Source organism: Plectropomus leopardus, chromosome 3, assembly GCF_026936395.1.
Source record: "Plectropomus leopardus strain MGB_pleo_1.0 chromosome 3, ASM2693639v1, whole genome shotgun sequence".
Lineage (NCBI taxonomy): Eukaryota > Metazoa > Chordata > Actinopteri > Perciformes > Serranidae > Plectropomus > Plectropomus leopardus.
This window is the reverse complement of record NC_142178.1, coordinates 34,276,239-34,298,358: the sequence shown is the minus strand read 5'-3', so window position 1 is coordinate 34,298,358 and position 22,120 is coordinate 34,276,239. Positions and strand designations below refer to the sequence as shown.

At 40.5% G+C, this 22,120-nt stretch overlaps 2 protein-coding genes and 1 long non-coding RNA gene across 5 annotated transcripts; 2 read left to right on the top strand and 1 right to left on the bottom strand.

The window, feature by feature from the left end:
• Window positions 1–164: 164 nt before the first annotated feature.
• Window positions 165–6,044, top strand: LOC121942495 (uncharacterized protein C14orf93-like). 2 transcript variants are annotated; one of them, XM_042485712.2, is made up of 8 exons: window positions 165–531; window positions 1,591–1,697; window positions 2,940–3,102; window positions 3,682–3,950; window positions 4,232–4,293; window positions 4,381–4,478; window positions 4,554–4,675; window positions 5,644–6,044. In XM_042485712.2, the coding sequence occupies exons 1-8, from the start codon at window positions 333–335 to the stop codon at window positions 5,971–5,973; spliced, it is 1,350 nt and encodes a 449-aa protein (XP_042341646.2). In that variant the 5' UTR covers window positions 165–332; the 3' UTR covers window positions 5,974–6,044. The 2 variants fall into 2 exon arrangements, with proteins under 2 accessions (XP_042341646.2, XP_087930242.1); XM_088074116.1 differs by having other exon boundaries at window positions 388–568.
• Window positions 4,663–22,063, bottom strand: tmc5 (transmembrane channel like 5). Of its 2 annotated transcripts, none has more exons than XM_088074111.1 (21): window positions 21,855–22,063; window positions 21,228–21,390; window positions 19,848–20,050; window positions 19,562–19,639; window positions 17,859–17,969; window positions 17,662–17,764; window positions 16,554–16,635; window positions 16,186–16,446; window positions 14,937–15,079; window positions 14,693–14,837; window positions 14,372–14,524; window positions 13,846–14,012; window positions 12,763–12,838; window positions 12,551–12,648; window positions 12,358–12,453; window positions 11,558–11,633; window positions 10,886–11,019; window positions 10,537–10,710; window positions 8,950–9,028; window positions 8,732–8,824; window positions 4,663–8,640 (listed from the first exon to the last, which is right to left on the bottom strand). In XM_088074111.1, exons 2-21 carry the CDS (start codon window positions 21,296–21,298, stop codon window positions 8,086–8,088), a joined length of 2,898 nt encoding a protein of 965 aa, XP_087930237.1. In that variant the 5' UTR covers window positions 21,299–21,390; window positions 21,855–22,063; the 3' UTR covers window positions 4,663–8,085. The 2 variants fall into 2 exon arrangements, with proteins under 2 accessions (XP_087930237.1, XP_087930238.1); XM_088074112.1 differs by having other exon boundaries at window positions 19,848–20,047; window positions 21,855–22,062.
• On the top strand, window positions 9,910–21,190 carry LOC121942439 (uncharacterized). The gene is made up of 6 exons (XR_006105809.2): window positions 9,910–10,046; window positions 10,202–10,328; window positions 10,428–10,742; window positions 10,892–11,032; window positions 16,155–16,229; window positions 19,925–21,190. It is a non-coding gene; the product is annotated as an uncharacterized LOC121942439 (long non-coding RNA).
• Window positions 22,064–22,120: the final 57 nt, after the last annotated feature.

Here is a 22,120-nt window from a genome sequence, read left to right as displayed (position 1 = left end):
GTTTGTCTTTATAAAATAAATGTAAAGCAGTGTTTTTTTTATTTTATTTTATTTTATTATTTATTTATTTATTTATTTATTTATTTGTGTATGTATGTATGTATGTACAGTGGCGGAAAAAGGAGCCATCCAGGGCAGCAGGTGGAGCTACAGAAAATTAATCCTGTGCACCATTACCTCAAACCGGAAGCTTACTAACTTGTGTTTCACCAACATGGTTAGTTTATTTTGCTGAACAGTACAGCAGTCAGTTCACAGAGAGTTCATTTCTTATTTTGAAAGTCGGTCTAACACCGAAGCCTTCCACATTTACCGCCAGCCGGAGCTCCGTCATGTCGGGGACGCAGCTGCTCAGGCTGCGGGTGAAGGAGCGGCTGTCGGCGGCTGCAGAGGAAATCTTCGGGCTGGTCGAGAAGACGATAGCGGAGTATCAGGATGAAGCTGTCCGCTCCAACAGAGAAGTCATCGAGCTGAGGCAGCAGATCGAGCAGCTGGCCTTTTTAAAACCTGCAGTAGTGTTATTCAAAGCCGGTTTGTGTCATCATGCATGCAGTGTAGCCTCGAGCCGGTTGGTATTGCGTTGCTAAGCAACTGCTGTGATACAGCTGTGGATATTAGGGACTGTTCTTTATTTATCAGAGGAGGGGTTTTTTTTCCCCCTTGAGTCCTCCCGAGCGACTTGAGGCAAATGCAAAACCCTTCCTCCACCAAAAATTAGCTGTTGGATTTTGAAAACTTACCCTTTTATGTTTGAAAGTTAAAAGTTGAATGTAAAAATGAATCCTGGAAGTGAAAAAAGTTTTTCTTGTAATTTTTGATGAAATATCATTAGAACATTTTAAGCTCATATTTGGTTATGTTTTTTTCTGGCTGAAGCATTAGTCCCATACAAAGAATTTAGGGATTTTCAGAAATATCAAAATTCAACCATTATTTATTTTTTTATAAAAATAAAGTTTCTGGTTATGTTAAATGGTGTAATTTTGGCAATTTCAAAGATTTTTTTAAGAAAACACGAAGGCATGTCAAGTCATGCTAAGCCAAAATAAAAAATAAAAAGTTTCTCCCCAGTGCTTTAGTAATTATTTGATATGCCTTTCCCTGTTTTGCACCATGACCTCAGCCCAGTTTATACTCTCCCATCTTCATCTGTAACGCCAAGTCACTTTTAAAAATTGTGTTTCATGAACACCAATTATACTATACTATACTATATTGCTGCAGTTTTAAATGTTTTGGATATGGCAAGTATTGCTATAACATATATTGTGAAATATTTTGATTTAGTACCCTTCTTAAACTGCAAATTATTTCCCTAAAGAAAAACATTGTTAACCTGTTATAGTTAAAAAGATTTCAGTCTGACCATCTCCCTTTAGTCATTATTATTGCAGCAAATTGTATCCAGTTGACTGAAGAAGCAACTGATTTTGTTACTCTAGTAGATTATTAAAAGTTTAATATGTCTTTGCAATATTAATACCTTAAAAATCAGTATTTGGTGTTTATGTGTCAGTTCGATATTGCCATGTGATACTATGCTGTATCGATTTTTTTCCCCTACCCCTACTTGTCCTCTCTGTTCTTTAGACACCGCGCTGATCCCTGAGGAACCGCCTGCTTCTTTGCAGCAATCTGTCATTAAGATGGAAGAGATTCCCGTTCAGGAGCAAACACAGATCCAAGAGCACCCACAGGTAGGGCTGGGCGATAAAATGATAACAATATCAATTGTGAAATAACTTTTCCTCTATTGAAACATGAAACGTAGTCGATAGAATGTCGATAGAACGCATCCAGCCATGTTTTGACAGACAAATGAACAGCCAATGATCATAAGACTAGAGCCACGGTGAACCAAATGCAGTCAACGACTTTGACTCTAAACAGCTGAGTGTTTGACAGCCACAGCGTCGAAACAGCCAAATTTGCAGAGGCAGAAAGTGACTTCTTTAAACTTCTACAGACTACTTTGTGTTAGTTTCAGGTTTAATCAGACTTTGGATGAATTATTTAGATACACCAGGACGCATCACTCCGTGTCTTATCCAGCCGCTCGCGCTGAGCTCTCGTTATTATTACCAGGGGCAGATGTAATGTTTTGGGGGCCTGGGGCCACAAGCACATGACCTTATTTTCACCCTTTCTCTAACTGAGAATTTAGGCAGGCTGTTGGCAGATATAGGAGAAGTTTTTAATTCCCGTGTAAGTGATTAATAGCACAGAAGATTCTCAGAAGTTAAAGTCAGAGTCCTGCAGTCAGGAGAGGTTGGACTGTTATCAGCACAATGTGCTTAAGTTTATCTGAAGTTTGTTTAAGATGGAGCTTTTTACTGTGTCAGTGAACTATGAGGGCAAAAAACAAACCACAAAAAAAGGAGCAAATAGGGGCACCTGATGGCTCAGTGGCTAGAGCAGCGCCCCATGTACAGAGGCTGTGTCCTCGCTGCAGCGGCCGCAAGTTCGAATCTGGCCCGGCCCTTTGCTGCATGTCTCCCCTCTCTCTCTCCCCCTTTCACACTCTCACTGTCAATTAAAGGCAATAAAAGCCCCAAAAAAGTAATCTTAAAAAAAAAAAAAGCAAATAGCAAAATAATCGTTCTTTAATCGTTATCAATGTAAAATGTTCAGTTAATCGTGGTAGTGATTTTAAGTATGAGGTTTGGACCTTTGCTGGGAGGAAATGTCTTTGAATTTTAGTAGAATAGGTCCTCAGGTTGGCGAAGCCTGTTCTACGGTATATTTGTGATGTTCAACGTCTGACAGAAAAGATTTAAACCAAAATGAACCTCATGATATCTTCATATCTCACTTAGGAGTAAAAGGGAACCTTTAAGCTTGACAGAAATAATGATTTGATGTATATCGTGATATATATCAATATTGACTGATATGAAAAAAAATATCTTGATAAGACTTTATTTCATTCTTTCGCCCAGCCCTACCCACAGGTCAAGGAGGAGAGGGTGGATCAGTGGATCAGTCACGACATGGAGGCAGATACTTCTAACGAATGCAGAGCCAAGAGAGAAATCAACCTGTTGAAACGGCGGATTGAGCAGCGGACTGTTTTAACAGATGGAGTAACGCTCTTCAGACCAGGTGTGTGTCATGTATGAATGAATGAGTGTAGTCTCCAGCAGGTTGCCGTGGCGTTCTGTAGAGTTGGTAGACAGCAGATTGCTACGTCCTTTCAGCTGTTTATATAACAAAACACAGGAGCTAGAAATGTTAGGAAGTAGTAATTGATCATTAGCATCCTACGACTACACAGAGATATTTTTGATTGGCTGAAGAATTCTGGTCTAAAAAAAATAAGTAGCAATACGACAGTGGTAAAATCTGGGCTGGGTGTGTTTTGGCCATTATTCAACACCATAACTCATAAACCAAAGGGGAGACATTTGGTCAGAATTGGTGACACCAGTCTTGGGTGCCCACCTTTAAACTGTGCTGATTGTTTAAATCTTCTGAGCTGTAGAGATGCATGAAGCAGATCTACATGCATGTTTTCACAAACACAATTAAACTGTAAGTACATCTTGACTGGTACTTGGAGGCATACAATCAAAAGGCAGTGATACTTTGTCTTCCTTGGAAAAACTCCCAATTTGTTCCTTGTATTTGCACATTTGCAGAGGATGAGATTGTGACTGTAATATGTAACCTTCAACACCACAGAAACTCCTCAGCGTGGACACGGACCGTCTGGTGATGGACCTCTTTCAGCCAGTCCCGCAACAGACGACAAGAAACTGCTGACTATGATGAGCGAACTGACTCACCACTTGACTCAGTTTACTGCTGAGGTGAAACCGCAACTGACCGCAATGAACACTAAATTGCTCTCCATTCAGGGGAGGATTACTGCTGTAGAAGCCAATGTGAACTGCAGCACCAGTGTGGAGGAGATTAAGAGGAAAAAACGGGCGCACAATTGTAAAATTGAGGTAATGTATTACTAAAAATACATTAACCAAGCTACCTGCTAAATTAAAGTAACCAGCAAATCTGAATAGCGTGTTAACAACTGTGGGATTAGATTAAAACTGAAACTGACAGTCTGGTGTAGTTAACTTTCACTCGCAAGTAAAAAAAATCAGCTTTTAAACTTCAAAGAAATAATGAATTGACATTTAGCATAACTTTTTCATTCATATCGCCCAGCTCAACTGCTTAAATTTGGATATATTTGTTCACAAAAGTAATTATTTTGTCTTGTATTTGATAGGAAACAGTGCGACGTCTTCACAACTCTGAGGCAAATTGGAAGCGCTACAAACCAGAGCAAGGGTAGCATAAAAAAATGGGCTACATGCATTCTGCTGTATTGGGGTAAATAATTTCATCCTGTGATCTGTTCACGTTTTGTTTTCACAGACTGTACTCGGCTCACAACAAGGCAGTCACTTCTTATTTGGTCAAAGCTGTAGCTGCAAGTTCGGATTTGTACAATATGGATAATGACGCCATTCTATGTAAGTAACTGTTAATGAACTGTGGCTATTGCCCTTTTAAAGAATTTAAAATCCACTCATTGAATTGTTTTCTAGCTGCCTGTAGGGACTACTATGAGACATTATGCAGAAACCTGCGGTACAGCCAGCCGCCAGATCTTGCAGCTCAGGCGGCAGCCATGAAGTATTCAGCTGTGAGCCGACAGAGAAGGAAGAGGGTAAGATTTATTCAGTGAGATTCATTAGATTAGATCCTACTTTACTGTCATTACGCCGAGAGCAAGCACTGAGACAACGAAATGCAGTTCAGAATCTAACCGGAAGTGCAAAAGATGCATTGAGGTGCTGTACAGTGTAATATATAATGTACTTAAGCAGAGATACTCAGCTTACAGTCCACGGGCCAAATCTGGCCCCCGATAAGATGCCAGATCACCCTCGAACCATTCTGTGATTCATAAAGGTGCAAGAGTGCATAAAACAGCATCAAAATAGAGCTTATTCATGAAAGAAAGTGCCAGTGAAGGATTCTATGCGCACCCTAACAGAGGTCCTTGCTAAGCCCCTGAAGTCCTAATATCCTAGAAACTTCATAAAATCCTAAAAACATCCTAAAATCCTGAAAACATCCTAAAATCCATGAAATGTCCTTAAATCATAGAAATGTCCTAAAATCATAGTAATGTCCTGTAATCTTCAAAACATTTTTAAATCCTAAAAACATCCTAAAACCCTATAGGTCGTCCCAAAATCCAAGAAATGATCTAAATCCAAGAAATGTCCTAAAATCCTAGAAATGTCCTAAAATCCAAGAAATGTCCTAATACCCTAGTAATGTGCTAAATTCCTAGAGACGTCTCAGAATCCTAGAAATGTCTGAAATTCCTAGAGATGTGCTAAAATCCCCAAAATATCCTAAAATCCGAGAAGCATCCTGCGATCATAGAAAAGTCCTAAATTTGTAGAAATGTGCTGAAATCTTAGGAATGTCCTAACATCCAAGAAACATGCTAAAATCCTAGAAATGTATCAAAATCCTTGAAATGTCTTGAACTCCCAGAAACATGTATTGGGCTGCTGCAACTGGTCCCGGACCCTCTGTCATTTTGAAAGTTGAGTATTTGTGTGCTAAAGAATAAAGACTGGCACCACGCAGCGCATTGATCAGTACTTGTTGTGTTCACAGCTGCTGGAAGCGAGGCAGAGTGTACTAGCGCCAAATGAAATGGACTTCTGGAGTGGCATCACAATGGACATGATGTCCGATGAGGAGGACGGCTGCTTTGGGGGCGTGTCTGGGTTCATCGTGCGGCCGCCATCCTTTCGCAGCCAGGAGCTCTCAGATCTGTGTGCCACGCTTCAGAAAAGACTGGAGGCTAGTCCGAAGTACACGGCGACACATCCCAAACGTCTGCGCATCGGCCCGCCTTCGGACAGGATGCCTTTGAACTCATACGACAAAGACGCAGCAAAAAGACATTTCAAGGCTCATCTGATGCCCCAGGTCCTGCTGTAACATAACTCGTGGTATTGTTTTTGTTATTTTTGTATCTGCTAATACTTCTAAAGATTTACATTTAATCAACACATATTTTACAAATGTTTTTTTTTCTTTCCAGCTTCAATTAATATTCATGTTATTGATTATAGTGTAGCCAATAGTATAGCAACAACATGAATATATACAACATATATATCAAATGACTATACAGTATATAGCTCACTAATTATATTCATAAGTTAAAATTAAACCACTATCATCTTTATTTTTATGATTGTAAAGGAGGGTTTACCTCGGCCTGTATTAGGAAGGCTCAGGGTGACCAGTAGAGGGACGTGCAGTTTGCATCAATGGTGCCGAAAGAAATATTCCAAAGACTTTATTCCTCTTTAGAAAATAGACAGGCATCCCCAGCGCTTACAATATGTGGTTTGTCCAAAACGTAAGATGGGATACGTGCTTACTGAAAACTATGAGCTCAGATGGGATGACAAAGGTGTGCAAGAATTGTGATTACATCCCATTCTACTAACTTCCACAGAATACTTTCATACATACTTAAAACAAATCTATTCAAGCTACAGTTCATGAGTCTTTTTAAGGCTGATATTATGCCAGAGATTTTCTTAAAATCAAGTTAGTATCTTGTAAAAAAAAAGGGTGTAGCCTCTAGACCAGGCATGTCAAACTGGTCCACAGGGGGGCCGGTGTGGCTGCAGGTTTTTGTGCCAACCAACCAAGAGCACACAGTTTGACCAATCAACTGTCTGAAGACGGAGATCAGTTGATTAAATGAGTCAAGTCTGGTGTGCTGCTACTTGGTTGGAAACAAAACCTGCAGCCACACCGGCCCCCCTGTGGACCGGTTTGACATGCCTGCTCTAGACCAATGGGTGAGTCAGAATCAGCCTACTGTCTGCATTTGCATTTGTATAGCTCACAGCATTTTCATTGAGGCTGAGGAGTCAACTTCCAAGCTTCTCAGGCTACATCCACACCAATACGTTTTCTTTTTAAAAGACAAAAATATTGCTACATTAACAGCTAGTGTCCACCCTGCTCTGGTTTTTGGAACCCCTAAAACGGAGCCCTTTTAAAACGCTGCTGACCCTTCTTAGTTTGATAACTACAGGGTTGCATTTTAGACTTTTCCAAACCATGAAGTAAACACTCGCATCCTCTTTCTGTGTCTTATAAATCATGAAGCTTCAATCCAAAACACTGTAGTCATGGAGCTGAGTATAAAGAGGTCTGCATATCTTTTGTCATTTTATCCTCTTGTGTGGGTACTCCTTATCCATTGCCGTGGCTTCCTCTGGTGATGGATAACACTCCCGGTATTGCTCTTATACGTCGCCGTATTTACTTTGCAACGACTCCCAATCTATTTTCTACCACTTTAACTGCCATACACTCGCCTTACCCTCACACCTCATCGTCAGTCCAAGCAAAGGACTTACTTTGCTTATGTTAGTATGGGCGGAGGTTATTTCTTTTATCTGAAAGATTATATTTTGGGGCGTTTTCGCCTTTAATGGATGACAGTTTAAGTGGGAGAGAGAGAGTAGGGGCGACATGCAGTAAAGGGTTGAGGCCAGAATCGAACCTGCAGCTACTGTGGTGAGGACACAGTCTCTGTACATGGGGCCCCCGCTCTATCCACTGAGTCTGTGGGTACCCTAGGACGGAAATTATTTCTGAAACGGTGGTAAAACACTTGGTTGGACTGAGATCACTTTTGTCTCGAGCTGTCGGATTGAAACTAAAACATATTAGTGTGGATGTGACCTTAAAAGAAGTCGAAACCCCTGGACCATTGATGAGTCAAAATTCCCTTGCTATCTTTGTTTGCATTTTTTACGTTCACTGTATTTTCACTCCAGCAGGAAAACCTACGCTGGATGAGCAGCTGCGGGGTCGACTCTAGTTTAATTCCCCTGTGAGCAGTCATTAACCTGCACGTCCACGGTGATTTATTCAGGAAAATCCCACTTTCATGCAGTTACAGACTTATAACTGATGCTATTTTATCTGTGGGTGACAACAGAAATCATCACCTGACAAGTGTGATTTCAGTCATCTTTTCAGTCCCTCTCCCCACGGTCAGAAAAAGTTAGACCCCTTTGGTCAGTAACCGTCATCGTACTCGTTCTGGGCCTGCTGCCGGGCCAACATGGCCTGTATGAGAGCGCTGGAGCCTGCAGGAGCTTGGCTTTGTGGAGGATCTGGGCTCCACTGAGTCCTGTCCTCTGCCTCTGCTCTCTGCCTGGCTTGCATCACTTGCATCATAACACTTGACACAGAAGACGATGGGTCATCTGCTCTGTCCTCTGCTCTTTGTCTGGCTTGCATCGCCTGTGTGACAGCACTGGATGCGCTGAGAGAGTTTTCAGAAAAACCCGTGCTGTAGTATTCATCTCTCTCTTGACCCTCGGCCCGCTGCCTGGCTTGCATTAAGGCGCTGGGGGAATATTTATCTTCATCCTGGTCGTCAGCTCTCTGACGGGCCCGCATGGCCTGAATCACAGCTCTGGAGGTGGAGATCTCAGAGGGAACGGGAACACCTCCAGAGCTGCATCTCTCCTCCTCTTCAAGCTGCTGGCGAGCGAGTAAAGCCTGAACCATGGCGTTTGAGCTGGACTGACCGCTAGAGGAGTTGTCATCTGAGCGCCGTTTGGTGTGCTGAACGAAGGGAGAAAATATGCAGTGAGGTTGATAACAAATCTCAGCCTGAAAGGTGATTAGCAAGCATGGACGAATCTTCACAACAAACCTTTTTTTGCTTCTTCTGTTTGGATTTTTTATCAGGCTGAGATTTCTGGAGGTTTTGTAGCTTTTCCAACAAGAAGGACTTGTCTTTCCCTTCCTGTAAGAGAGAAGGAGCGAATTTTAAATGCAGCCAAGGGATGGCCTACATACTAAATGGGTGCCAAATAAAGGCAAAAATATACAAAAGCACATTTTAAAGGACAGTGTCCGAAACATACTTACATTAACAATCTGTTGTCTCAGTAGACCAATAAGCTGCTTGCGGCCTTGAGTGACTTTCCAGAAGATGTATATGATAACCCTGAGTTGGAAAACATGATAATATTGTTTACTCTTTTTGCATACAGATGCAAAAATGTAAAATTGTACATGAATACATACACAAGAACAGGCTGTGCGCACACATTGTTCCAGGATGTATCAGTCTATGTTTTCATAAGCAAATGAATGTCAGTAAGGGCACTGCAACAGTTTGACTGTTCAGTATGATGCCTATTATATGTTGTTAAAGTTAGCACCACGGTTATGACTTACTCACCAGTGTACAGATTGGGGGTTTTTTTTTCTTAGTTTTTTTTTCTTCGTTGTAGCCTTAATTGAACAGGACAGAATTTTAGTGTGAAAGGGAAGTGAACCCAAGACAAGGACACTGCCCTCGTACTTGGGGTGACGCACCATTCACTGAGCTACTGGGCAACCCGTACAGATCGTTTAATATCTCTGCAAACCTTAAAATCAAGAAGACAGTCCCGACTTTACAGCAGGAGTACACGTTTTCAGCCTGGTACAAAACTGTTTTGATCTCTATAGCTAATTTCAACATTCATGACTACTGTATGGTGGTTGAATTTTAATATAACTCATCCATTAACATTTTTTTAATGCTTAAAGGGCAAGACAATTGAGTGACAAGCTGTCTGCCAATAGTTGGATGGCATCACAATAGCTACGTCCATTGTTTTTATGTTTATGCTTGTGCCAAATCTTGGGTCAGTAAACACCAGGAGATGGAGCTAGAGCAACGAACAACGACCCTGAAGGAACAGATGCCAGCTGGGGATTGTGAAAGGTAATCAGTATTTCTCTGCCACATGCTTCAATCAGAGGGAGAAACAGCTGTAGCTCATCTCCAATCAGCCCAGCACTGGCTAAAAGGCTCCTCTCCAAGCCTCAGAGGCGAGAAAGGAAGGCAAGAGGACTGACCGGTGACAGTCCCTCATGCTCGGTCCACTAGAAGACAACTTGAATGGTGTAAGACAAAAGCTTAAAATTCATTGTCAGCTTTTGTCCACAGTGCAACTTTTGTTACCCTGGACCGGGTAGGATTTTCTTTTTTGCCACCTTTTTCAAAATTAAGGGAAAATTTTCTCGTTTGGTCAAACTCCTCAGTAACATCTTTATGTTAGCATTGCCATTGTGAGTATGTTAGCATGCTAACATTTATCTCTTATTGCTTCACCATGCCAATGTGTAGCATCATAGACCTGCTGGTATGGTTGCATCTTAGTTGATGCTCCGCAAATCCAAACCATATTAAAATCTAATACTGATGAAGATCACGAGAAACAATGGAAAGCTCCAGCTACTAACTGGACCTTAAGGTGAGGTTGTTTTATCAACATTAGAGTTAGGCTAACATCTGAGCTGCACATAACAAAACATTAAACTGTTTGTTTTTAAATCTTGTGTTTGATCTGCAGGCCCAGAATGAGTGAAGGTGTCTTGCAAAAACTGATTCGACTGGATTTTATCTGCATCAGCACAATAGATGTAGCCACACACAACGAAACACTTGCACCACGCACTTACATGATGATGAGTGTGAGAAGAAAGTAGAAGATTTCACTTCTGATGACATTTTGATAGATCCAGACGACCCACTGAGAACCAGGAATCTCCTTCAGATCATCCATCCACACCCCGACCACACTGAAGGTGTTGTTGAGTCCCCGAAAAGGGCCGCAAGTCTCTGAGGGAGTCAGTCTACAGAGAGGGACAAAGTGGACAAACAAGACGTAAGTTTAGTTTGGGGGGGATTTGTGTTCTGGTAATGAATGCAGCAACTTTGGTGTTGTGGTTTTGTGATAATTTTATTCTAGCAAAATAACTCCAGGCTGTTCTGATATGAATGTTTATAATGATCAAAATGACCTCGTACCTCCAGGCAGTGTATGCAACCATGGACAGGGCTCCCACAAAGAAAGGAAAGAAGAGGAGGAAGATGAAGATGGTTTGCATCTGAGCTGCTCTGCCTGACCGCCGCGGAGGCTGGCAGTTCTGGGTCAGGCTGACCTGGGGGAGAGAGGTAACGCACACATATGAATAACATAAACACTGTTTCTCCAGTCATTACTGCAATAACTCATATGATATTAAAGTTTACAATCCATGAGCTTCTTTGAGCCATAACATCATATCTATTTCACTCCGTAATAGAAAATTTAAAGAGCTCATTAGAGCTTTGAATAGCGTTGCTTCAAAGGTCATTCAGCATGCTCATAAAACATTCAACACCAGATCCAGCCTGGGTCAAATTACCAATCATTCATTCAATCTTCTGGGATTGATTGACCTTACAGTGCAACAACAGGTCGACTTCATAAATCCCAAACTACCCGTCTTTTCCATAACACAAAATAAAGCATGCTGTCAGTGTGATGAAAGGATTTAAATCAATTATTCAACCAGGTGCACAAATAGTGCAACATGAGCCTAATACATTATACAAAGGAGCTCAGCCAGCGTTGTACAGTATGTGCCTATGGTGATGTGTCATGGCAGTTTGGTTGACAATCACCATGGCCTTTAAACTTAATGAACCTGTGTTTACCTTCTTCAAGTAAAACAAAATGAAAAATTTGAGGATCTGGATGGCAGGAAGCAGAGGGGAGAAGTAGATTCCAATCCTATGGAGACAAAATAAAGGATAACTTTAGCACCCTTTATGTACAAAAATAGATACGTTGGTTTCAAATGTTGTAAACATCACTGCTCACATACTAGATACAGCCAACAGATGGCACTAGAGGGCAGATTCAAAGGTTCCAGACGACAACAAATGTCATAATTAACAAAGGTCATAATTATGTAGCTTTTACTGGACTGGTCTGTTGGGCACTCATATACATTGGATAATTCTTTTCACTATATTACCAATTTGTCCCATCATCACCTCCTCAGTCATTGAGCTACACTGCACTGCCCTCATGATCTGTGGTGGTACTGCTCAGTTTCTTTCATATCCTTTAGCTTTCAGAAAATCTGCACAAATACGGACAAAATGAATGTACAGTAGGGCCAGAGGGCTCCATCCATGTCCATATACATATCGAATGTTGAGCAAAAATCAACGCTTAAAGTGGTACTGATACCAACACTGAGTAAGCAGAGCCAGTGACCTAGGGGCCCTGTTGCTCCGTAAAAGCTTGCTGAAAATGGCATAGGATAGCAGACACCATTGTGTGCTGCCTTTGTGGAATTTGCATTTTATTAGGTAAGTGTGTCCTGTTGGGAGGATAGGTTTCTGCAAATTTCAGGGGGGGAGGCATGCTCATTACCCCTTAAGTCCAGTAGAGTGCTCTGCTTGTGCTAACAGAGCCAGGGTTACTATATTGTAACCATCATTCTTACCAGGCCAGAGTCTGTGCATAGATGAGTTCAAGGACATTTCTGGCTACGTCAAACTCTGGAACTCCCAGACGCGGTAGAAATCTCGTCCCAATCACACTGTTACACAAAAGTAAATATAATTTACCACTGATGTTAGTTTTCCTCATTTTTATTATTGTAAAGCATGCAAACAAACTGAAAGCATGTAACTCACTTGCTAAGAAACTCTCCAAAGAAGGATCCCAACATCAGGAAGAAGAAATCAAAAATGACCAGACGGTACAAAGCCTGTCCAACGATGGCCTCCCAACACTGTGAAGAATACATTTAGTTAATCAATGACTCTCTACATCAGTGTCTTCTAACCAAACTAATATTGATGTGTTTAAAGATGGCAAATTAAAGGTTAATTTATGTCAAACATACTGAAAACTTCGTGGCCACCACGTTCATCCAGTAGTAACACAAGACTGCCAAAATGGACATCTTGAGAAACACATTCCTGTGGGAAAAGAGAAAAAATATTTTGAGCACTATTGATGTTCAAAGTTATAGTGTGGAATTTTGGGAAATATGCTTCCTTTTTTGCTTAGCGCTAGATTAGAAGATTGATACCACTTCTTTATTGTAATTATGAAGCATGAATAGAATGGGGTGGAAACAGGGGAGACACATCAGTTCATCTTTTACGCACTGGGTAGGGTCTTATGTTTTTTTTTTGCTTTGGCTAAGGGGACATACAGCTTTAAATGGTTGTGTTTATTGGTTTAAAAGGCATTTTTATGGCCAAATTTATACTTTAAAATGGCCAAAAACTGTAACATTAGAAATTATCAGCAGATTTTCCCATTTTTGACAGTCTCTTAACGCATCATGTGTGACAGACACTTCAGTTAGGAAACATAGTTAAATCTACACTTAAAATAGTTATATTCCATCAAAATCACTTTATTTTACCTTGTGATAAATAATGACAGAAACCTTGAAACAGTAGAAACACTGAGCCTGGTCAGGCTGTTCTCATGCACTTTTTGTACCCATGAAAAATAATGCATCAAAATTTGTGTATGTCATGTAATCATGAGCCTGTAATTTGTGTATATCCCTCATATTTGAGAAGGCTGCAATCATGTGACCAATTTGTTAAAGGGCAAAAACACAAGTAGCATGTAAGGAGCCAGGGCTGGGTGTTGGATTGGTCAAAAAACATAAGAATTTAACCCCAGAGTTCAATGTTTCGGACTAAGTTAACTTTGAGTCATTTGAAGGAACATTGTTACCATGTTTCTTTTCCTAAACCTAACCTGCGTAACTACATTAAATATGCATTAAATGCGCAACATAATTTGAGGGGTGCTAATTAGTTAGATATAAAATGAACTGTTGTATGACAATACGTTGGCCAGGGTGTCTGCAAGAAGAAAATGAGTTTATTTTACAGAATTCCTCAACTCCTTCAAAAACATTGATGTTATGTTCTTTTATTCACACTCGCCTCTGCTATCTAACCTGATCACCAGAGCGTAGATCTGTCTGCGCTGGCTGGAGTACGGCTCAAACTTGTTGAAGAGGGAGTAGAAGAGCGGGACAACCAGGTTCATCAGAGACACCACAAAGGGAACTAGCAGAGTCTCTGCCTCCTGAAGCAGAGACCAGTTTGCAGCGTCTGTTGCCCGCTATAAAGATAACAGATGGAGGTCAGCTCAAGATAGCACTAGACGGCAAAAACTATGTGCAATACAACAAATCATACCCTGCGCTGCTGGTAAATTACTTGACACATTGCTTTCAGTAAGTTGCAATCTTATGAAGCATACTGATACTTTACCATGCTATAAAGTTTTATCATACACAGATTCCCAATACATGTGAGAGATCTACAACTGTGCAGGCAAGGCGATTTATTACTGGTTTTAAATAGACAGGAACAATTTTCCAGTTGGAGAAGAAACCATCTGTTCTCAGCTGTCTATATCTAACAAAAACAACTATTCCACTAAAATTGAAACTAATTATTCAATCTTAACTTGTGTACCTGCTGTTCATATTGGCAGAGATAATAGATGCTAGCTCCACAGCCAACAGCCAAACCAGTGGAGAGGAACCAGGACCCAAGATAAACCCCAAAGTGCTTCAGCTTTTCAGAGAGAGTTAGCAGCTCCCCCTGGGCCTTCTCCGACAGAGACTCCTGAAATTGAAAAATATGAATTAGTGGATATGTTAAACATGTCATTCACAGTGTCTTGTGTCAGATATATATCTTGACATGTAAAATTATTCTGTAAGCAAAAAACCTCTTTCTTTCCTCACTGGCTTTCTCGACTGACAAAAGCGAGTGTGAAACAGCAATAGTCACCTTGAGTTGGACACGTAGATTGTTCTTGCGTTGTCTCACTGCTCTCTCATTGGTAATATTAAAATCCCAGCTACATAGAAGCTGCCACGCACTGTTTGAAATTGGGTCTGCTAGTACGTAGTTTTTCTTGAATGAGCTGGCCATGCTGCATGAGAGAAATTCAGAGGGGTAAATTGAAGGAAATGTACAATAAACCCGAAATACTATAATGTACACTTCATGTTCTAGAGACAAATGGGCTGACCTGAGGATAAGTGCAATTCCACAAAGAACCATGTAGACTGCAATGGTGAAGAAATAGGCTAACTGCATGTTGTACTCCACCAGACCCACCAGGGTTTCATTGCTGTAGCCACCGTAGTACATGACAGTGTAGGTGAAGTAACCCTGAAGAAACCAAAACACATTTACTATGCATTAAAAAAGCACCTTGACCCAGCATCTTTATCTCAGTTAAACCTGCATTCATTGATTATTTTTGCCACTTAGGAGCAGTGCAACAAGCTGTAAACAGAACACTGACATATGACTACATAAAGTTGTTACAGCTACTTGTAAATGTTAGTAGACAGTGGTGTCTTTACACATTTAGCACACATAGGGCGACATTTACATACACTCAGAGTTGTAGTTCTGGCCAACTGACAAATGTAAGTCAAATATTTACTCTCCTTTTGGCTATATTTTGGTCTCAACCTCCTGAAGTGCTCAAGATAAGACGACAGACCTTGTTGTCGGCAGTTTAATGTAAAAGCTATTTTATTTCTACCAAACCACACCCACCAACCGTATCACTGCACAGAAGGAAGCTAAATCTACGAAATTCGTTCACTTGGAAGGAGCTAATGTTACAGCTTAGCAGAGGAGGAACCCACGAGCCTCTCGCCCATAATTAGATGCAGGTTTCCCTCTGAGCGGTGATGTTAGTTGGTGTAGTTCGGTAGAAAGAAAATAGTTCCTGCATGACAGTGCTCACATCAAGTTCTGTGGATTATCTCAAGTAACCGAGTCAAGACCTCTGAAAAGAGACATTGCTGTTGAGTTTTTCAAATGTATTTTTTTGGTGCTTTGAGCACCACAAGCTGAGTGCTATTTAGTTCCAGTACACTGAAGAGAAGGCAGACATCTCTATGGCCGATAGCTCCAACACTTGGCAACTCACATCTAAACAATCTAGATTGATAAGTAGCACTACAGGCAGGAGGAAAAATATATATTTTTGATTTGGGGGTGATCTGTCCCTTAACCAACTGCAGACAACCAAAACAATGAGCTAAAAGATGCTAAACGTTTGGTGAAGCGGAGGGGAACTGCAGAAATGTATGAGTTACGCATCATAGTTTCATCAATTATAAACATAAAAATATTGATCAGAGCAGCTGAATTGAATTGTGCAATGATTTGAAAAGAAAAAACTGTTACGTATTAGGCATCATTTGTATTCTTGTGTCTTTACAAACAGGTTTTATGGCGTGATAAGAGCCTCCACTTACAGCTCCAGTCAGTATCTCCAACCCTCTGAAGCTCACATTCGCAGGTATGTTGGGTGAGGGGTCGTAAACAAGCAGCGGGATGGTGATAAAACCAAAGTTGACCAGGAAGGAGAAAATGTTGAACATGAGCAGCCACTTGAGAAAGACAAAATAAGAGAGGACGCTGGTGCCAAACTTGCCGCTAATCTCTTTCATGATGCCTTGCCAAAGCTCCAGGGTCTGCCTGGCTGACCTCATACTGTAGCCGCACCTGCGGAAAGACTGAAAGAACACTTTGTGATGTGTACAGAATGCAAGCATAGGTTATGAATCAGATGGCTATACTCAAAATGAGTTAAGTATGGCATTGCAACATAATGTTTACTCACCAGTGACACATTCTCAGAGCAATCTGCAAAACATGTGAACTGGCGAGATTTCTTGGAAGACTTGAATGCCAGCACTTGGCTCCTGTAGAAGTAATTTAGAACATATTTAAGGGTTGATAATGACATTACTACCATTAAAATCTACATTGCCTGATGAATTAGATGAGATTAATAAGATAAATTATGACAACCATGGAAGGATTACTGGCCTAACCCCTACCAGGGGCCAAAAGTATCACTCTCTGGCCCTCGCCTGCAGAATATCACTCAAATTAACACATACTGACCAGGAAGAGACTCAGAAAGATCACGAAAAGATGCAAAGGAACAACAAAAAGACACAGAACAACTACAAAAGGAGTAAAAGAATGACAAAGAGACACAAAATTCCCTAAAAGAGAATCAAAACTACTTCAAAGATACACAAAGTTATTATAAAGAGACACAAAATGACCCCAGAGAGACAAATGACTACAAAGAGACACAAAATGACAGAAAAGATATACAATAGCTCATAGACACAAAATTACACAAAGGAGACACAAAATTGCCCTAAAGAGAGACAAAACAACTACAAAGAGATTCAAAAAAGCTAAAAAAAAAAAAAAAAATGCCACCTTAAAGAAACACTATGACAACGAAATAAATGTCTGCAAAAAAACATTTGTGAGACACAAAATGACAATAAAGAGACACAAAATGAATACAAAAAATACAGGATTGTCTCAAATAGACACAGAACGACCACAAACAACAGTAAAGTCTGTGTCTTGTTCCTGAGTAGAAGAGGTGGTGGGTCCTTTTGCATATTTGTGACCATTGTCTCATAAATTACCCATGGACACCATGCAGTTTCAGAAAAGAAGACGTTGGACTTTCTGTCATTTTAATAGATTCTTGTGTAATGAAACTTTAACAAGTGAGCCGTGCGTACATATGTGTGTGTTTGCACACACATATGTAACTTTTCCTCCAGTGATCCACATTGCAACACAGTATCAGTCTTTTATTTTATGGTTCCCAGCAGGGTGTAATGGTTAACTCGCTGCCTGGAATGACACTGACAAGGAAACTTATCACCTCTAACTGCTTGTCAGTCAAAACGCACCTGATATGTTTCTTCTCGTCAAAGCTCATTGGAAGGTCCCGAATGGCCCGAATTCGGTCTTGCGTTGACATGGCGACGAGCTCCTTAACCAGGTTCTGTTCCTCTGTCACACAAGATGACAAGATATAGCCCTCCCTGTTAGAAACCACCCAGAATGCAGATCAGGTGTCAATCTGTCTCCCATCACCAGCTCTTACCGTTCTCCATCTCGCTCCTGATGGCGTCCTCTGTGAAGGCTAGATGGGCAGCATCACCGTTAGGAAACATGCTCATCCTCCTCATTCCCCTCCATCTCACTGTCATGTTGCCTGGGCGTACGAATGTAAAGAGAAAAATGTTTTGTCTCAGGGCAGATTGGCATTTTTAAATATAACACCTGCAGCTGCTCACACATGCAAACATTTACTATATCACAACAGTGACAGAGATTTACTTTCTTCTTTTATATATCCCTGATTAATTAATGCAAATAAACTGTGTGTACTGTAGATACACTGAAAGTGCAGCTGACAGCAGGGCAATACAGTATGAGTTATTGTGGGTGCTGACTTTAGATTATCTTTACACCTGATTAAACTACTGTGCCAACTCTGTCGCTAAAGTGATTACTGTTACGTGCATGTAGTAGCCTATGTAATGCTTAGTAATATGGCTTGCATAATAGTGGCAGTGATGGGTATAATAGTGGTAATCATTGATTTTTTGAAGTTGAAGTTTTTTTTCTTTTATCACTTTTCCCCTTCTCTCTCCTTTTCTCTCTCTCTCTTTATGGTTTTTTTGGTTGTTTTTTCAATAGTTAACTTTGCACCCTTTTGTTTTTATTGTCTCTTTAGGCTGTTCACGTTCCCCTGTAGGCTAGTTGCCTTCACTTGTTCTATTCTGTGACTTTATTACACAATTTTAAAAGAGAAATACAATAAAACAATAAAGCCTGTAAATTATAATTCATTTAAGTTGTAACTAAACTACAGCGTCCACAGCCATGCTCAGGGCTTTTTTGTTACAGTAATTGCATAACAAAATAAATGCGATTGTGACCAGTTAGTTATTGAGAAGAAAATATGTCATTAAATTATGGTTACTAATCAAAATGTCAGTGATAACAACATATAAAAATCATCTTAAAACATAAAAACATTCATTCTGTTGCTTTACAGCTTGTTGTCCTGCAGGAATGCCTTGTTTTGGCAGATTTTTCGGGTCAATAAAGCCATAACACACGTACTGTCTTTTAGATCTTTTCAGCTTTATTGCCCCGTTTAAACATTTGTTAGAAAAGTAATCAAAAGTAATCAAATATAATAGGTTACATGACTAGTAATTGTAACAGTTGCATAACTTAATACATTTTAACAGGGTAATCTGTAACCTATTAAATTTCAAAAGTAACCTTCCTAACACTGATCCCTAATAACACTGAATGTCCACTTATTTACTTTTAGACACAAAACCTTTAGTTCGTGTCCTTCAGCTTAAGACACCCCCCCACCCCCCACCCCCCGCCACAGCTCTCCTCTCCTCTCCGTTTTATTTGCTGTTCCAACTTCCTCGTCATTTGTTGTTTTGTGTGGCTTCCATTAATAATTATCCAGTAGGACTTTGCAAAGGGGTTGATTAATAATCAGAGTCAACAGGTCAACATGAACGTCACATTTATTTTAAATAATTGCCTTGTTTGTTGCCTGTGTGTGTGTGTGTGTGTGTGTCTGTGTGTGTGTGTGTGTGTGTGTGTGTGTGTGTGTGTGTGTGTGTGTGTGTGTGTGTGTGTGTGTGTGTGTGTGTGTGTGTGTGTGTGTGTGTGTGTGTGTGTGTGGCGGTACCATAGGAACAGTGTGAGAGCTTACAATACCTGTGAAAATAGGCTATTATCTTTGGAGAAAGATTAATGTGAACACATTACCTGATGTTACAGAGGGCAGGCGGACAGGAGGCGATCGATCGTACTGAGAGTCAGGTGGGATTTGGAACGTACTGTGATCTGAATAAAAGCGAGGAGAGAGAGAGAAAGAGGACAGACAACACAAGTGTCACTTAGCAACACACAGAGGCACATAAAAAGCCTGTAGAGCCAAATGATATAGCTGAACAAGAACACCAAATTAACGTTGCTTTTTGCTGTGACACACTGAGGCAAAACACTCTTCTGACATTGAGTGAGCTCAGCTGTTCAGTGCCGGTTCACTCACTGAGGTCATGCTGCCAGGAAGGACTCCCAGGGCGCGTTGAGATGAGGCCCATGGGGATGTTTTCTCTCTCCCTCCAGCTCTCCTCCCGCCAGCCCCCCCAGGGCACTCTCCCCACAGCATCATCACCCCCGATCTGACCAGTTGTGGAGTAACGAGTGTCCACCCTCTCACCCCTGGCATAGGGGTTAGCGTGCTGAGTTCTGCTGAAAACACAGAGACAACAAGGAACACATAATGTGTTAAGTGAAACTGCTTATCAGTGAGGTCAGATTGTGTTTACAATACTTAAGAGCACCGGGGTTATCAGCTCAAGACATGAACAGGAACTTAAAGTTTTCATTATCCTTATCTGAAATTACAGTCGCTTTGGTTCGTTTCTCGAATCATCCTTAATATTTGCAAAACAGTGTTTCTCGGAACAATTTGTAAACAGTCCCACACAATACAAAAGCCTGTAACTTGCTCAAAATCCTTAGTTTGGCTCTCAAAAGTTTATATCAGTGAACATGTCAGTGTGATTTGAATGATGAGTCCTTGTTAAACTTAACAGAAGGTAGAAAGGCAACCAAACAGTGCTGGAAAAGGAAGACAAAGCAAGCACAGACACAAAAAAGATTTAAGTGGCATTTGGTCATTTAACCTTTTAAACCCTGAGTAAATTGTAAACTATATTATCATAATTATCTGTTTTAAATGATAATAATGTTTTATAATAAAATTGCTATTTTAAGCATTTAAGGTCACTTTCTTGATCTTTTTATACTTTATTTGTCTTTGTTTTGTTTTTCCTTCTAATTCTTAGGTAATTTTCTTGTACTAAATTTTGGGGTAACTTCTTCTACAGTTGCTCATTGCTCAAGCTGGCTACTGTCAACAGAGTTATGACATGACACCCCTATGCTGAAAAATATGGATAAATTGCTTTCATGTTAATCACAAGTGACTATAGATGATGTGAAGGCTGAACAAGTAGTGTTGGGAGTCTTTATTTTGATCCAAGAAATGTTCCAAAGTGACTAAGAAAAATGTGTCATAGATATGACTAATATGGAGGAGATGTTTTTCTCCTGTAGCTAATACTATTGATATAACATCCTACAAGGAAGTGTAGGATTAGAGACCAACCGACTTATATATTTATTTCTAAAGTTTGCTGTAATTGTTTTTAGAAACTTTCAGAATATTTATGTTTTTAAGGTGAAAAATAATGAAATCACTCCTACAGCCTGCAGTATCGCTGGATAAATATCACACGGCAGCCTGCTCTTTGAGGACATCCTGTTCGTTCTTTCACATCCTCTTTGATTACAAGTACAAACAAAAGCACGGCATTCACTCCAACACATTGCAAATAATAAAAGATGATCTAAATACACAGACCTATCAATTTCCAGAGTGTCGCTGTCATGGTAACCAGGGTTGAACAATCCTCCGCTGCTGTAACTTGTCATGAGATCCTTCAATTTGATCCCTTTGCTCTTCTGTTAGGACGATCCTTCAGCCCGGCGCAGTTTCTCTTGTATAGTCCAATTCCAGAAATACACTGTTAAAAAAAAAAACAAAAAAAAACATGCACTTTCAGTGACTATACTTGTGTGTTAAGTTGTATGCCTTCATGACATGTTTTATTGGGGCAGCTGAGTCAACTTTGATGAAGTCTAAACAAGCATCAAGCATCACATGTTGAGGTCTGAGTGCTGCTTTGGGTTCAGAGTGACAGCTATTGTCAGGAGGGGGGGAAAGCATGTGTAATTTAATCTTTTAGTCCCATCCTCGTGTGTTCATCATTAATTCATACATCAGGTATGGTTTCCACCTCATGTAGTAGCCTGGCTCTGTGGTTCTCACACAGAGCCACTGAAGGGTGACGGAAAATCTGAATAACAATGAACAGAAAACTACTCTCCAACAAATCAACAATAGAAGCTGAGAAGAGAACAAACTCACACAGTGGGACTTCAAATAGTGTATGAATGATACATGTCACATAAAATATACTCTGCTTACCTGGTAGATGTGCTGTGATGATGGAAAATGTATAGTAGCAAGTCCTGCTAAAATGCTGTAGATTTAAAGTCGGAAAATATCTCTTTAGAAGTCCGTGCCGACCCAGCCTGAGTGCTAAATGAGTCTGAGAAGCACCGTCTGTGAGATAAAAAAAGACATGCTGTCTACCAGGAAGTGTGTGACCGAGCTCATAAAGGTAAAAGTCCACTGCTTCAGAATAGGTGATGGTAATCCCATGAGCACTCTTTGTGGAGTGATAAAAATAA